At 35.0% G+C, this 17,810-nt stretch overlaps 2 protein-coding genes across 2 annotated transcripts; both read left to right on the top strand.

The window, feature by feature from the left end:
- Window positions 1-449: 449 nt before the first annotated feature.
- si:dkey-222p3.1 (uncharacterized protein LOC100007529 homolog) lies at window positions 450-3,938 on the top strand. Its single transcript, XM_057325857.1, has 4 exons — window positions 450-575; window positions 1,449-1,489; window positions 2,285-2,602; window positions 2,747-3,938. The coding sequence occupies exons 1-4, from the start codon at window positions 544-546 to the stop codon at window positions 2,872-2,874; spliced, it is 519 nt and encodes a 172-aa protein (XP_057181840.1). The 5' UTR covers window positions 450-543; the 3' UTR covers window positions 2,875-3,938.
- Window positions 3,939-6,605: 2,667 nt separating this feature from the next.
- Window positions 6,606-8,160, top strand: LOC130549239 (uncharacterized). The gene is made up of 5 exons (XM_057326459.1): window positions 6,606-6,639; window positions 6,732-7,052; window positions 7,162-7,296; window positions 7,384-7,487; window positions 7,611-8,160. The coding sequence occupies exons 1-5, from the start codon at window positions 6,615-6,617 to the stop codon at window positions 7,638-7,640; spliced, it is 615 nt and encodes a 204-aa protein (XP_057182442.1). The 5' UTR covers window positions 6,606-6,614; the 3' UTR covers window positions 7,641-8,160.
- Window positions 8,161-17,810: the final 9,650 nt, after the last annotated feature.

Raw genomic sequence — 17,810 nt, 5'->3', positions numbered from 1 at the left:
GAATTAGTAAGACTGGTTAATTCAGTCGGCTATTATGGGCTGAAAACGTTAGTTGAAAATTATATAAAAACTTTATTTGATTTTTGAAAAATTCTGTTTGGTTGAATAAAAGTAATGGTTTATATAACTTAATAATTGTATCTAATTTTCATCTAATTTTATTAAAACTTTTAATGTCAAAGTCACTTTGGTTAATCAACTTAACGGTACGGTAGGCCTACGCATGTGTGTAATAGATCAGGATGGCACCACCTCCGCCTCATTTTGTGCCAGGAAAAACCCTATGTTGGTATGATAATTATTTCAGTTTGAATAACGTTACTCTGTCCTGACCGTCCAGTCGAAATTGTTTGTTCCAGTTTTAGTGGCTGCGCTGTTACAGTAAAATTGTGATTCTAAAAGCAGCAATACAATAGTTTTTACACAAAGATGCTGGTAACCATGGGGACGGCGCATGCGCCGACTAATCCCATCGAGGCAGGCAGCTCCAAATTCGGTAACAGCGAATAAGCTTAATTTTCTGTAATATAGACAACTGTTTACATGATTATGAATAAGAACATCGTGATGAAAAGGTATGTTGTAAATTCATGAAACGTTTGCGAAATAACAGTAGGCACTTTTATTCTAGTTGGCTTTAGATAAGCTCTTTCTAGCTAGCTCCGACGTTAGTTCGTTTTGATAGCTAACGTTAGCTGCACTTGTTTACCTGTAAAATATAGAAGATTTTACCATGCTAGAAATATACTAAATATATCGTGTAAATCTCGCTCTTTTTTTTATTGTTTGAAATTGTTAGGTTGTTCATTTTCAGTTACGTTAACCAATGTTTTCAGACCAGAGGAACATAGTAAAACTTGATTTAAAAATTATAAATTACGTTTGCCTTGTACATCATTCATCACTGTATATATATTTCCCTCACATTTTGCCCTCGAATACAATCTGATCTTGTTATGACTCAAACAAACTAACTTACAGCATATACTTTCACATCAAGTCTCTGTTTCGTATGTTAGGCTAACGTATTTATGTGATCTGTGTTTTAAAACCCTTTAAACTGATGCGAGGATACATTTCAAGGCAATATTGTCGAGCAATAGTCTTTATTTCCCATGAAGCTGCGCAGGTGTTCAGTGACGTAACTTGAGTTAGCTGCGGCGGGCCCTGTGTCAGCTATCACCTGCATCATCTTGTTTCATTAATAAGTTATATGGACTTGTTTGTGGAAATTGTGTGGAAAATCCCATAGTTTACATTGCAGCGAGACCATGTCATAGACATTTGGACATGATATTGGATACACTAGCATTACTAGGATGAGTTGTGCGTGTACATTCACTCAGTCCTTTATGCTTCGATGAATGCTAAAGTATGCATATAATAATGGAATATTGTGCAGTGGTTGTATAGTTAATGCATGCCAATCTAGTGTGTTTGTTTTGCAGTTGGCTGTGCATTTGTTACATTGTGCTGTTTATAGACGAAGGTAAGCACCTGAATTACTTACACAATATATGTGAAAGTGAAACTTGTGTATACTTGAAAAGAGAGTTACCCAGAAATGAAATAAAGACCATTTAGTCGCTTTCATGCATGACTTTTCTGTGGAACACAAAGTGAAATGTCAGTGGTTTTGTGTTCGTGCAGTGGAAGTCAATAGAGTCCAGTGTTGTTCGGTTATATTGTACATCAATTATCTTTTAAATAAATTATGATTTTTTTTGTCAACATGAAATGGCTCTATTTACTTCATTTACCTAAATGCACTTTCCCCACCTCTGAAATGGCCTTTTCTTTTCAGCTGACATCACCAAAAACTCTTATTATTAGGCATGGGCCGGTATGAGATGGTATAATAACCTTAATCAAAAATACCACGGTTTCACGGTGATGCGGTATTGCTATTAAAACGCTAAAATGTGTTATTTCCAAATATCTGCGTATACAAAAAACAACTTTTCAACTGGACACAATACATTTCATTTGGAACCAACATATAGAACATAGAAATATATATTTTTGTCATATATATTAGACATAAACACCAAACATTGAATTACATGATTAAATTATTAATTTTTCTGTAAACACAGCTCATACCTTAGAAACGGCATAACAGAAAATTTTAGTGGTTTTGAAACCTTAACTCTTGTAAACCTCGGTATACCTTGAAACAGGTATTCGGCCCATGCCTACTTATTATATAAACCTCCTTTCCATTTATGTCATACTTTTATAATTCAATCAATTCCAGATAAGTAAAATCACGTCTGTTTTTCAGTGTCTCTACAGAAAACAGTTGAGGGTTTTGTTGGAAGTTCTGCAGTGCTGCCCTGCCGGTACAATAAACAATTGCAAGACCTGACAGCACATTGGAGATATAATGACATCAAGAATGTTTATGACATACAAGCAGGCACAGGGTCGGCTAAGGAGCAGCACCAGGACTACACGAGCAGAACTCAGGCGTTTTCTCACGAATTTGTAAAAGGCAACTTCTCCCTCAAGCTTGAAAATCTTCGACTCACTGATGCAGGAACGTACTGCTGCTACGTTATTGACATTAATTACCAGCAATGCACAGATCTGAGTGTTAAAGGTATGATGAAATAAATGCTGTAAGCTTTTAAGATTTATATTGTTAAAAAGAATGTTCTCATTGCTGTTCTGTACCTTTAAAACTGCATTTTCTAATGTTTTTCCATACCGCACCTTATTAGTCATCAATATTTTTGTGTTTCAGAAAGACCACGTGAAACCAAGAACGAAGAAAAAGCAGAAAGAATGAACCACGGAGTTGATACAAAACCAAGCAGAATTGTAGCACTTTTAATTTCTTTGTTATCTATGATTATTCCTCTCTGCATTTGATTCTGTGAATAGTTTACAAGCTTGTGCTTTAATAATAGCTGCAGTGAGCCATTTCTTGACCAACTTCCTGATCAGGACTAAAGTTCATTTTTATGGACCAATGAATTAATGTAACATATATTATTATTATAATAGCTCTATTGTTTAGATATAGAGCAGTAACACATAGTCTTTAACATATCTAACCAGCTAAACCATTTGTTTACGACAAATGACAGCAAAGATTTGAGTGATATAAGGCTACAGTAGTTTGTGTAAGGTACTTTTGTTTTGAGTATTTTGCCGACATGCACTTTGAAAAAAAAAACATCTTTAATAATAGTGACAATGAGATTATAACCTTTTGAATACAAGGCTTTGTATTCATTAATGTTGATTTAATATGGCTTCTTTTCTGACTACGCATGTTTTACTTAACCAAGTGTTTTAAGGGGTTGTTGTGTTTTAACTGTTTCTAGTGCTATGGAATATAAAAATAGAATATTGAATGTTCACTATATACAAGTAAAGTTGCTCTTTGGTCACACTAAGGGGCGGTTTCCCAGACAGGGTTTAAGCCTAGTCTCAGACTAATTTAAATGTGAGAGATGCCTTGATCGAAAACAACTTGCACTGACATATCTTAAAATATATCACTGTGATTGTTTTGTCTCAAGATGCACACAGTAATATTTTTTTTGTAAAGTATGTTTTTTAAAACAACTTAATTATCCTAATTTAACTAAGGCCTAGTCCTGGTTTAAGATAATCCTTGTCTGGGAAACCGCCCCTAAATGTTTATTTATTACTTTATTTAAATTATAATGATTTTATTTTATTTAAAACACCATACTATTTGCAGGTTGTCAATAGCTTTTCTCTTTAGTTGAACTAAAACAATTGTTTATTTATTTATTATTATATTATTTATTTGTTTGTTTATATATATATATATATATATATATATATACACTTTATTTGTTAATTTATATATCTCCTGTTTGACAAGTCTTGTATATTTCCTGTCACTTTTTTGTGTTAATGCTCTGCTGACTAAATAGTGTGCACTGAAATAAAGTTGTTCTTGTGATTTCTATCTCCTGCTATGTTGTTTTGACCATATAAAATGCACAGAAGTTCAATAAAAAGCTAATATTTTTTTAAAAACAGGACAGTATTCAGAAAGATTGACTGAAAACCCTCTGTGGTCTTGCTTTTGGGGATCGTTTTTAGACAGCTAATCAGATTATAGCTGGTATAAAAGGTGCTTTCCAGTTTTAAATGTGATATGCATGTGACGGTCAGTGAAGAGAATGCGTGTTCCATTTGAGACTGAGACTATATTGTCTGAATAAAGTAGATAACTGGGCTGTTTACTGAGAACCACCCACTTGCATAAGAAAAGACAGACACACAGTTTGTTTCTCATGAATGATAGGGTTGTGTCAAGATAAACCTACCATTTAGATTGCATGCAACATTCTTAAACTCTTTATTAAAACTCCCACAGCAATCCTTAAGCCTAAACTGAAGAGACAAGACTAGAGTTTCAAAAAAGCATTGTTTGTCATTTAGACAAGCATAGGAAAAAATATGTGCATTGGAGTTTCTGAAAAAAAGCTGAAGATGTCTTGGAATGTCCAGAAACACTTCAAGTGTTTCTTTATCTACTTGTTGTTTTAAATTAGGCATTGCTGATTGTATAGAATGATTTCTTTGTGAACAAACTCAGTTCTCAGACCACACAAAGGGTTGTGTTGTCTTCCCACTTTGCATGTAGTTTGCTTAAGATATTTAAATATTAAGGCGTGCCACACACAACCCGTCCATGTTGCCATGACTTTAATATAGTTATAGCTTCTTACAACAGACAGATACATTTCTAACACAGCTTGACCTGATCAATAACAATAGACACGGGAAGCATTTAGCCTACTCCTCCCTGCGATAAGTGTATTCATTTTCTATCCAAACAATGCATTATTTTAAGTTTTGCATTTAGTATTTTTATTTTTTACTGTTCACCACCGCAGTAAAACAGGCTCAATGTGTTGCAACCCACCCCTTAAAAACAGTTGTCACGGGAAGGTTTGGTTCAACAGGGGTGCGTTTCTCGAACAATGACATAACTCGCTGGTTAACCACCATAGTACGATGCATCATTGGGGAAATTACCGATGTAGTTACGACTGTTTCCCGAAACCGTAGTGACTCTGTCGGAGATCAATCGTTTGAACCAAGTTGGTTCAGCAATCTAGTTGATTAAGTAATGACGTATACTAATAAATACGTTCAGATGGAATTAATGTAAAATTCTTGCTCTAAATAACATACGTTGCATTTAAGGACTACTTTTGTTATCCTATTTTTGTTATCTGTTGTCTTATTTCATGATATTTAATTAATTTATAAGTGTCCTCCTACGTCATTCCGCACAGGGATTCCACAGGGTCCTAGCGCACGCGGATTATACGAATGCGCACTTTTAAAAAACAGCGCTTCTATTTCCTCGACAAACTAAAAGATGTCCAATTAAATTTGTATACATTTTGAGTGATGGATATGGAATGCACTGCATGTTGCTTGCTTACTTTGATCAAAAGCTTGATGCATGTAAGTCTACATGTCATAATAATAATAAGGAACGACGCTCTAACCACAGCTCTAGACCTGTAGATCCAACCACGCAACTTTGCGATGCTGCTTGCGATTGATCGTTGGAACGATGGTTTTGGGAAACACTTAAATGGTTGTTCTATGATGGAACGACAGAACTTGCGACCATAGTTGACTAACGATGCTTTTGGGAAACGCACCCCAGGTTGAGATAATTAAACCACCACGTTCATATATATTTCCAATAGATGGCGCCATATCTCCATGTCAATTTATCATAGAGAATACTGGATCTTGCATGATCAGTGGATGCCCTCAACAACGGCTTACACTACCATGTTCGTTTAGGTAAAATAAATGTGAAATTGATGAGACTGGTAAGAACGTTGCCGTTCCAAGCCTTCAAAGGCCACCATAATATCTAGTTTTGTTGAGTTTAAGAGGTTAAATAAAACTCATAATTAGACATTACCGTCTAATGTATCTCAGTTGATAACAAAACTAAACTCAGATGCAGGAGCAACAAAACAGTGATGAGCCAGGGACCAGACCAAGACGGCGAGGGTGACAAACAATCCAGCACAGGGCAGCAAACACAAGGGCATTAAAGGAACAAAAGAGGCACAATGAGGGCAACAGGTGAAGAGTGTAAACTAATGATAAGGAAACAAAGGGGCGGGGTCAATATGCAAGACAGGGGAGCACAAAGAGATAAACAATGGCCATGTGCTTCCAAGCTCAGAACAGGACAAGCATGAAAACACAAGACAGCGGCTGCCATGATCTTGTCAAATTAAACTAAAGGACAACTTACAAGAAGGAATGGATCATGACAGTATGAAATGTTGAAGGATCTCTTAGTAATGCTGCGTGTCTTGGGCCAAGGTGCCATAATAAACCAAACCTTTGTGAATTTGTGTCTATAATTGTTGGACCGTAGAATAGATCTGAGAAGAAAACACAAACCCCAAAACATGATCATGTGCTGGTAGTGTTCAATGTGGTCTGTCAGTTTGCCTGTAGCTGGACTTCCTCTCAGTGGTCTGGGTGAAAAGTCCCTTTCTTTGTTTGAAACACAGTTGCATCTCACTGTTATTGTGAAATGAACCAGGCTGTTTGATCATGTTTAAGCATTTTTGAGCAACATGAAGATCATACAGCTTTTAATCTGTAAGTAACAAAACAGCACTTTCTGGAAAATTATTGTAATACTTGGTTTATTGTGATTTGTATTATTTATTGTTTCTTATTTCGTCTAATAGATCTGCTCATATGGTGTCAAGCTGCAGAGACTTTGTATCAACTAACAGATTTGGGACAAAATGTGACTATAAACTGTGATCTGGATGAAGGAGACATTTACTGGTTATTACTGAAAGTACCAGATCCTCCTGTGATGATATTACACACTTTATCAACAACATCTTTATTCTTCAACACAACATTCAGACAGAAATATTCAGTGCAATCTAAAAACCATCTGTTTATAAATAACATCACTGTTAATGAATTAGGAGTTTATTACTGTATGAAGACAGATACACCTCCAAAATTCAGCACTGGCATCAGACTACAGATAAATGGTAAGTGCCTGTGATTCTTTTGTTATTAGGTTATTATTATCTTATAAAAGAGCTTAAATACAACACATAACAATATTTATTAGATTTTATTCTAAATTTTTATTTACAGAAGAATCATCTGAAGTTCATTGTATTAATCAGAATCATACAGTAGTGAAGTTCATTGAACAGAATCGGACACACTGGATGATTATTATTCACATATCTGCTCTGTTACATGGTGTTCTGGTCATTGTGGTCATTGGTGAGTTGTTAATCAGTTAATGATAAAATATTTAACATCAAGTAATCTGTCTTAATCTTTAGAAAATAACATGATACTCTTCTTTAGCTGGTGGATGTTATCACTGTGCAAAAAAGCAAACACCTAAAGATGCAAGATTACAACAAACTCAGCCTGTAGAACAACTCGAAGAGACAATGAGCTATACATTGGTAAATTACTGTATGCAAAACTGACTATTGTTCCATAAATAATCTCTATATATCACTTTTAAGATGTTCAGATGTAATGTGGACTCATAAATCCTAATACTGGTTTAACGTTTATTCTTTCAGTACACTGCAGTGAGCTTTACATCTTTGTGAAGAGTTTGGACAAGTTGGTCAAGTCAACTGAGCCGCTGCTTTTCCCCTTTAGTTTTTTTCCAAACATATAACGCTGACATACTTGAATTTGCTGTGAAGTATACCTTTATGTTATACAGTACAAAGTATATATCACATTTTAATTCATTTCACAGTATACCTGTGTTTAAAGGGATTGTTAACCCAAAAATACAAATTCTTTCGTTATTTGATCACCCTCATGTCATTTCAAACCTGTATGACTTTCTTTCTTCTGTAGAACAAAAATGAAAATATTTTGAAGAATGGTAACTGAACAGCATTGATCCCATTGACTTCCATTGTAAGGGCACAAAACCAGACATTTCTCAAAAGAAATTATTTTGTGTTCCACTGAAGAATGAGTACTATACAGGTTTTAAACTAGGTCGAATTGATGATAACTTGTTTCTTAATTTTGAGTGAACTATCCCTTTAATAGCATAATGTACTTGATATTGATTGTGTAAATGAGTAAACAGTTTGATTTAAATCAAACAAATAAAATGCAAGAAAAAACTGTTTATTAAACTTGGTGGTGATTTACACTGTTTTCAGCATCAGACAAATGTGACCCTGGATCACAAAACCAGTCTTAAGTAGCACGGGAACATTTTTAGTAAAAGACAAAAATACATTGTGTTGGTCAAAGTTATCGATTTTTCTTTTATGCCAAAAATCATTAGGATATTAAGTAAAGATCATGTTCCATGAAGATATTTTGTAAATTTCCTACCTTAAATATATAAAAGTTTATTTTTGTGAGTGGACGGTCTGCCACAGTGCCCCTGATTAACAACTTCAAAGGCAATTTTCTCAATATTTTGATTTTTTTGCGCTCTCAGATTCCAGAGATTTAAACGGTTGTATCTCAGCCAGATATTGTCCTATTCTAACAACTCATATATCTATAGAAAGTTTATTTATTCAACTTTCAGATTATGTAAAAATCTTAATTTCGAAAAATTGACCCATAAATTTGTTGTCCAGGGTCACAAATACCTAAGTAAGACCATTCCATATAAATAAATAAAAAGTAAAGGGAGTGAATGTGTGTTTTTTCCCTATTTTCTATTTAAAAGGTGTGCCATGAGATACCTTTGATTATACCTGTTTTGGGGAACCCCTTATCATAATATATGTTATAGTGTCATTATTCACTCAATAAAAGCGCAGAACTTTGAACATATAATCAACAGCTATAGCAGGAAAAAGAGCTGAATTTAGGGGTTGCTCCATTGAGTTTGTCTTGACAAAGATCCAAAAGCTGCTGAATTTGCTGCCGTGGTTAACTTTTCTATAATTATAATTGCAGCATAAATTGTAGCCAGGTTTTCATGAATTAAATGCACTAAAATGCTCCGCGGATGGCGTTGTCTTTGATTTAGCCCCAAATATTTGCTGTATCGCATGAAAACACGTCAATATACTGGCATGTTTAACTTTAGAATTTCATTTGGATAGACTGCGATGTAAAGAAGCCATTTCCACAGTGGCCACTAGCGGGGTGAACTCTTAACAGTGATAAGGTATACTGTAGCTGAGAGCGGTACAGACCAACCTTCCGAACGTATAACTTACAGAAGGTATACTTAACTAAGAACGTTTCGGGAAACACATATTAACGATTAGGTACAGCTTAAGGTAACTTAAGAACGACATAGCGTTAAGAAGGTTTTGGGAAACGCAGCCCAAAGCAATAACATGAGGATTGTTCAGCTTTCGTTTTGTAAGTTTATTACATTTCATGAATATTTTTACATACTGTATAATTTGTGAACATGAAACTTTTTGGTTATACTGTGCTTTTAAGGCGGTCAACTTATAATGTGTTTATTGTCATTTATAGATATATTGTTGTGGTGTCAAGCTACAGAGACTTTAGATCAACTGACTGATTTGGGACAAAATGTGACTATAAACTGTGATCTGGATGCAAATGAAGTTTAATGGATTTTACTGAAACAATCAGATTCTCCTACAGTGATACTGCGCTCATTCTCAAAGTCAGCCCATTACTTTAATAAAACACTGAAAAACAAATATTCAGTACAATCTAAACATCGTCTGGTCATATATAAAGTAACTGTAGATGAGTTAGGAGTTTATTACTGTATGAACACAGATACACCTCCAAAACTCAGTCACAGCACAAGACTGAACATCATTGGTAAGTACATTTGATCATACAGTTTTAAACATATTTCTTGAATAGTGTAATTATAAAATAACTTGACTATTTTCCTCAGTTATTTACTACTTATTTACCTGTCTTATATGCTTTAAGCCAATTTGCTCCACGAAGAAATGAATATGGTAGCAACATTTAGCTCAGTTCTTCAAATCAGTTATAATGTTCAGATTATGTTAAAATGCAGCCATTACTGTCTGCTAACAAACTGCACAAACTTTCTTTACAGAATCAACTCAACTAACTGTATTAACAGAGTGCACAAATGCACACACAGATGGAATACAAAACCCAAACTCTGTGCAAAGCCCTTTCAGTCTCATATCTGGTCTGCTGAATGCTGTTCTGATCATTACAGGTGAGATCGCTCTATAGTCAAATTATATTTTAATTATTTAATGTAAAACGCTCATTTAAACAATGCATTTTTAAAGGAAGACTAATCCCTAACTTGTATTAGCTGACATTCCCTGAGTGTGACACGGTTTTCTTTCATATATGTTGTTAAAAGTTAATGTATCATTGTTAATGTAACAATAATGTTATCATTTTGATATAATTAGTATGCATGTGTTGTTTATTACCGCACAATGTGATTAAAATGGTAGAAAGACAGAACTGTGACAGCACCAATTTCCAATATACATTTTTACCTACCTTAATTTGAACTATATTTGATAAAACAGCTCATGTTACTGCATAGATCTGATTATGATCTGAATTCACTGTATCATTCAGGATTATTAAGTGTTTGTGCTTTTGGAAATGGATGTTGGACCAGGTTTGAAAATAACACAGAACAAATGTCTAAAACTGATCTGACACAAGTTACAGAACAGTCTCAAGATCAATCAGAGGTAAAACTTGTCATTACATCAATTCACTACAGGAAACATAGTTCTTGTTGAACCAGTAATCGTCTGTTCGTTGGATTTGATATGAAAAGTTCATTTAGTTTGAAGGAAAACTGCAATGTTAATACCGTTTCTCCTCTTGCTCTTTCAGTTTGTGACAGTGGTTTTCAAAGCTGTGTAAAAAACTCAACCCTCCCAGACCAACGGCACATATGTCTTGCTCTAAAGTTGCCAAAATCATAAACTCAGGAATACAGTTGATTGCATTTTTTTTCAGTACAGTATTAAAAAACAAGTAACAGATTGTAACCTTACAAATTCATTTAGCTGTTTTTTATATCACTGCTACTCTGAAATCTCATTAAACAGCTAAACTCAGCTAAACTGTTGCTTCTCACCAGACATTAACCAGATTAAATTCAAACCAAATTATTTTGGAAAATATGTTTTCAATGACTTTTTAAGTATTTCTGAGCCATTTTGTTTTGCAACAAGAGTCTTCGGATTAATCTAGCCACTGTTGAAGAAAGTAAACCTTTGTATACTATTTCTTGAATAACCTTTTCACAGAAGAATGTTCTTAAAACCTTCTTGTAGCTTACTTTATATTTTCTGCAAATACTATAATCTATATCCACTTGACTCCTTTATGGAAAGGGAGATTGTGACAAACAAAATAAACATTGTTTTAAGTATCCAATATTTTGTTGATTTTTCTCTACTTTCAGTTGTAACACCAGATGATCATGCTTGTATTTTTGTTGTTACAGAAAAAAAAGTGGTTAAACTGAAATGTTCAACCAAACCCAGAGATGTGTTCCACTTGTTTGGTCACTCTACAACCTTCGACTAGACCGGCGGTTTAACCATGAACTGTGTTTTTCTGACAAGAATGTATCACATCTCTCAGTTTTCTAAACCTCAAATGGAAACAGTAGTATTGCATTATTGCTGCTGGGGTTTAAAGCTAAGTTATATAGTTCATGAGTGGATATTCATTGTTTGTCCACATTCAGTTTTAGACATTAGTTTAGACCTTCTCTCTTGATATTGTTGATGTTGCTATTTATTATTGGAAATAGTATATGTAGTAAAAGGTAGAGTAAATAAAAAAGGTTTATCCATGAAAATATTTAATATGACACTGTAACATGCAAACAGAAAGCAAAACAAATTTCCTCTTCAAACATCTTTCTAAAGAAACATTCTTCTTCCTCCAACCAAATTTTGGTGTGTTAACTACTTATTTGTTTCAAGTGATTGTATTTAAATATGTGGGTAAATACATAGTTAAATCTGTAAATCAGATTGTTTAGATCCAGAGATAGAAAAACCCCAAAATGGTCAATGCGGAGCATTCAAATGAACTTCACTTTTAATTGTATTATAGAATTTTTATATTTCTATATCTGTTTTCTTTATCAGTGGTTTATTTATTATACATGGCTTTATTAGCAACACTGAATAACAAAAATACTGTGTTAAGAGATGGAAAGGGCAGCGGTTCAGTTGACTTGAGTGTGTCCAGACTCGTCACATGTGGAAAATCTCACCGCAGTGTACCGAGAAACATAAGGATGTTGAATATCCATTACCCATTACATACATTACTTGTACAGTATGTATATGCATATGTATAGTACTAATGTAGGTAACAATGTACCTGTGCTTGGCTCAATTCTTCAGGTTGTTCTAGATGCATATATTTAGTCTGCAGTGGATCTGAATCATTAAGTTTTATGTTTTTTCCAGAGTAACAGGTACCTACTGGAGGAAAGAGTATTATATTAATTTTTATACTACTGTATTAGTCTTACAGCCAAAGAGCCGAATTATTGTTCATTTAATTTTATCTAGGTCCACGAATGATAACTCACCAATAGTCACAATGATCAGAACAGCATTCATCAGAGCAGATATAATGATGATAATGTGCCATTGTGTCTCATTCTGATGAATAGAGTTCACTGCTGTCTGATTCTGACACTCTGAGAAATGATACACGAGTTGAGTTGGCTCCGTAACAAAAATGTATATACAGTATACTGTAAATAAAACTATTGCTGTTCTGTCCAGAACAACCATTGATCAGTAATTTTCAAGTCTAAATACATTTTTAAAAAGTGCTGAATGTCTGTACTTACCAATGATGTTCAGTCGTGTGCTGTGACTGAGTTTTGGAGGTGTATCTGTGTTCATACAGTAATAAACTCCTAACTCATCTACAGTAACATTATATATGACCAGACGATGTTTAGATTGTACTGAATATTTGTTTTCAAATGTTTCATTGAAGTAGAAAGCTGTTGTTGGGTTTGAGAATGAGCGTAATATCACTGTAGAAGAATCTGATTGTTTCTGTAAAACCCAATAAACGTCCTCATCATCCAGATCACAGTTTATAGTCACATTGTGTCCCAAATCAGTCAGTTGATCTAAAGTCTCTGCCGCTTGACACCAGATTAATATATCTAGAAGGAAAAACAAGAAAAACATTCATAATACATGGTTGAATAAAACATCTGCCAAACGCAAAGAAATAAACTAAAACATATTAAGAAAATGTAATAAACTTACAGAGTTGAATCTGCAGAATCCTCATGCTGTCGACTTATCTGAACACTAATGTATTGTATTGTGTATGAACATAATAAATCCTGCTTCCCACCATGCAGCATTAAAGATGGACTCTACAACGCTCTGAAGCAAAAACACACAAGCTTCCTGCATATTTTGAAACTAGGTTGAAACAACGTAGTTGAAACTAGTAACTTTGTATTAGCACCTATTGTATTAATGCTGTATGACATATCGCGTATTGCTCCCTGAACTCTCTGTAAGTCGCTTTGGATAAAAGCGTCTGCTAAATGACTAAATGTAAATGTAAAATGTAATGTATTTCGCATTCTATGCCAACACACACAAATATAGGAAGTCAAATATACTTCCTCTGTACAGATATACCATACCACATTTTACATTTGATGTCTCATTTAAATTAAAAGCAAATTTTTTTGTGCCCATTTTTGTAAGGATGCTCACATGCAATTTCAAATGCAGCATCTTTAACCTTTAAAACCATTTCATTTTCATCTTTGATATACAAGGTAGGTAATATGTAATACATTTCCTTATCACAAATGATGAACAGGAAGAAAGCAAAAACAGAATGGACAGAGACAATGTAGGGAGGAGCCAATGTGGAGCTCAGATGTAATTCCCTGCCAGAGCCCTAGGGGGTCGACTGTCAAGGATGGAGACCCAGACGTAAGGGAAGGGTTGAAAACATTACCCTAAGACACCGCACTGACAGCTCCTACGTCAAAGGAGATGCGCCGATGTTTATCACAAACGTCAAAGATGCCACTGTAAGCTGTATGTCATATCAGATTCGTGAATTACAGCCTAAAAAGTGACCCTGGAAAAAAATAGCCCACCACACCGAGACAACCCTTTGGGGGGGAGGGGGGGGATGGGGGGAATCTGTTAACATTTTGTTCCTTGTGCTTTCATTTAACATAATTATTTTTATTAATTATTTTAATTTACATTAATATCAAAGAGACTGCTATGCTTTACTGGTCCTGTAACTTTCTGTTGTGAAATGGCTGTTGATAAAGCTGACACTTGGCACACAGAGGACATCTGCTGGTCTAACATGGGTAAATGCAAAGACTTGTGTCTTTCTGTATGCTACATTATATATATAGTATACATATTGTCATGGTTCTGCCCCACCTTGTCTTGCTTTTCTTGACCTAGTGGCAGAACCATGACAGAACCTCTTGTTTTTTGTGGCGAGAGACAGTTTTGGCATTCCATATACTCCCTCTCTCCGGTGTGGCGTCTCTGTTCCCGCCCTTTCGTCTCGTTATTGCTTGTTAATTAGTTAATGTCCCTGTCCCCTTCTTGATTTAGTCCCCTTTATATAGTCCTCATGTTTCATTGTCCTGTGCTGGTCCATTGTCGTTTGTATGGTGAGTGCCTGTTCTGTGTTAGTCTAGTCTAGTCATTTGTAGTCCATGTTATGTTAATCTTAGTCTTTGTTAGGTGTATTTAGTCTTAGTCCTGTCCTGTTGTAGATTCCCCTGTTTTGTTTCGTCACCCCCACGTGGGTCTTTGTTTTGTATTTATATTTTATTAAATGTCTTGTTAACCCCTTATCCGCTGTCTGCGTCTGGGTCCTCTGTACTGTGTCCTTGTTCCCTCACCACTCGTGACACATATTCATACATTATCCAAGTGTGTAATCATACTTGGCAATAAAACTGTTTCTGATTCTTATGGTATAATGAAATTTTAAATAATAAAAAATATAAAATAAAAAAAACAAAAGCAACCACTAGTTGGCACTGCTAAAATTATCCCCCCCTTTACTGCATGGTTCAATCCAGTGGTGTAGTCTAGTTTTTTGTAGTGAGCATACTCTGATTCCCCCCCAGCCTACTCCGTCCCAGATCGACAACCCATGAGCACCAGCACACTCACGAATGCATAGAGTATGCCTCTATATGTAATCAAGAGCATTCTGATAGTTTTTATTGCAAGCAAGATTTCAATAGACAATGACAGCTGGGGGGACTTGCTGGCTTTGTTAATCACTGTCTAAATCAGTCAGTTAAGAGTTACATTTAGCCTAAGATGGTATATGTATACGATCCCTAAAGCAGGCTTATCAGCTGGCAATTTTCAATGCACATTTGTGATCCATGTGAAAACCCAGCTAAAGTCATTTATTTGTGATGTACTATTTCTGCATAAACCCTGCTAAAAAATAGTAGTACATTAATTCTAGTGGTTTCCATTAAAATACCATTATGTACCACCATTTTTTCTCTTACAAAATAAAAAAATGATTGGGTGTTCTATTGATTCCCATCTGCATCTATTGTGTTTTGGGCAGGGTTATATTATTTTTTCAGCAGGGTAACCAACATAATGTAGAGAATATCCTGTGAAAGTACAATCTTAAAATTCTGATTTAGTTTGACTAAGGCCATCTCAAAGACTTAGGCTAAGGTAAATCATATTGAAATAAATGGTTAAAATCAAACTCTGATGCTCATCACTAATAACTAGATAGTTTTCACACACTGGGTCACACTGGAGTGCAAGTTACGCCCATTTTTGACATTGATAGTTAACTATAATAATTAACAATGAACATTTGTGCCGTTTTATCTAGCACCCGTTGCACTTATAGATTGCTGGCAGTGTCTCTAGACTTTCACAAGGCTGGCCAGGAGATCTCACTGCTTATCATCTAAAACAATTATAAACATTGTAGTATAAGTTATCTCTCCCTTTCTCCCTCACGTATTGATTCACCACCACACAAACTCACGTTTGTGAAGTTGGCTAGTTAGATACAATTTAATATGACAACAATCCCCTTACAGTTATGTTAATGATAACAAATATGCTCGTTTTATTAAAGACTACGCAGTGGTTTTAAAAGTTCAATTCAATTCAATTTTATTTATATAGCGCTTTTCACAATGTGCATTGTTCCAAAGCAGCTTTACAGGAGCAAATAAGAAAAACACAGAAAGGTAAAACACAGCACAGTGCATGGTGTTTATCAGAGGTGGGACCAAGTCATTGTATTGCAAGTCACAAGTAAGTCTCAAGTCTTTGCCCTCAAGTCCCGAGTCAAGTCCCAAGTCAAGACCGACAAGTCTCAAGTCAAGTCCCAAGTCCTACAGTTTGAGTTTCGAGTCCTTTCGAGTCCCTTTAAAGCAAACTCGGTGTATAGAGAGATGTATGGCTTAATGCGTTGTAATAGCCTTACACTACTAGCATTTGTCGTTAGAAACACATCAAATATTTTCAGTTCTTAAAAAAACCCTAAATGTAATACTCATTTTAACCTAAGGAGGCCGCCATGTTCTTTTTCGATGACGTAAACTGGTTGCAAGCACAGCTAGGCAGCCAAACTAAACACCGACACACTAATCAGTTCTTCAATAAATATAAGGTTCTGTAGGATAATATATATATATATATATATATATGTGTGTGTGTGTAACAATGTTCACAGCAAGGAAGAAGGAGGAGGGAACCGGCGAACGTTGAACAACAAAACTTTAATAAAATAAACAAACAACAAAACGAAAGTAAAATGCCGGCAGCTCCCTCACGGTCGACTGCCGGTCACACATAATAAAACATAACGTAAAGTCCAGGCCTGGTTCTCTCTCGTCCTTTACTGTTGTCGCTCCTCCTTTTATATAATGCTAAAAGAAGAAAGAAAGAAAATAAAGACGCTATTTGGTGTATTTTCCTACATTTTAATATTGTTTGTCAGAAACAACACAAACATGCATATTAATAACCAAAATCATTTCGAATTTATCATATACACGATGTTTTAGCCATTATACAATGCATTTTATCCAGATTTTGACTTTTTGATGTTGATTTATCAACATCAGTAGCCTAACGTTATTGTCTCCCTCGGTCATTAGCTGACGGGGGCTAATATTCACGTGTGCTCTAATACAGAATAAATAACCAAACCGCAAGCATTATTATTGTGTTTATCAGTATATTCTCATAATGTATAAAGTATACGATTATGGTGGATGCTGATGTCTTAAATAGTCTTAAATGTCTCAAAGGCGGTAGTTTAAAGCTATGATTTAATGCACGCTCACCTTGAACAGACGTCTAATACTGAACGCGTTATTTTATGGCTGGCAAGCTGGCTTGTGTCAAGAGGACATACCGCCACCTACTGTCCCTGTGTGTTTGTATATCTGATCTTATGTTTTACGTGTCATATTTTAATGTTAGATATGGAAAACGTGTGTACTTCGATGTTGCGAAAGAGAACAGGTTTAGGTCGCAACCATTTGACATCACGGATTCTGACGCAAAAAATAGCGGCCTCCTAGTAAAATATTTTTTTATGAATACTGTGAGAGTTAAACTGTTTTTTATTTCACAATTATAAAGTCAATGCCATTGTTCATATATTAAGCCATACATCGCTCTATACCCAGGGATTCTTTTAACGTGTTTGCAATGTAACGTTAACAGTGAGTTTACAGTCTCATTGATTTAACTATGCAGCTAGCAAAGTTACTTAGCCGATAAGCTAACGTT

The sequence above is a fragment of the Triplophysa rosa genome, linkage group LG25 (genome assembly GCF_024868665.1).
Source record: "Triplophysa rosa linkage group LG25, Trosa_1v2, whole genome shotgun sequence".
Classification (NCBI taxonomy): domain Eukaryota; kingdom Metazoa; phylum Chordata; class Actinopteri; order Cypriniformes; family Nemacheilidae; genus Triplophysa; species Triplophysa rosa.
The sequence above is the reverse complement of the archived record's forward strand: the minus strand, read 5'-3'. Positions and strand labels throughout refer to the sequence as shown.

Bases quoted from the DNA above. Each gene is read 5' to 3' on its own strand.
- si:dkey-222p3.1 (XM_057325857.1), top strand. From the start codon at position 544: ATGATTATGAATAAGAACATCGTGATGAAAAG. The intron at 576-1,448 runs GTATGTTGTAAA...TTTGTTTTGCAG, and splicing joins AAGAACATCGTGATGAAAAG to TTGGCTGTGCATTTGTTACA. The intron at 2,603-2,746 runs GTATGATGAAAT...TTTGTGTTTCAG, and splicing joins CACAGATCTGAGTGTTAAAG to AAAGACCACGTGAAACCAAG.
- LOC130549239 (XM_057326459.1), top strand. From the start codon at position 6,615: ATGAAGATCATACAGCTTTTAATCT. The intron at 7,053-7,161 runs GTAAGTGCCTGT...TTTTATTTACAG, and splicing joins CATCAGACTACAGATAAATG to AAGAATCATCTGAAGTTCAT. The intron at 7,297-7,383 runs GTGAGTTGTTAA...ACTCTTCTTTAG, and splicing joins TCTGGTCATTGTGGTCATTG to CTGGTGGATGTTATCACTGT.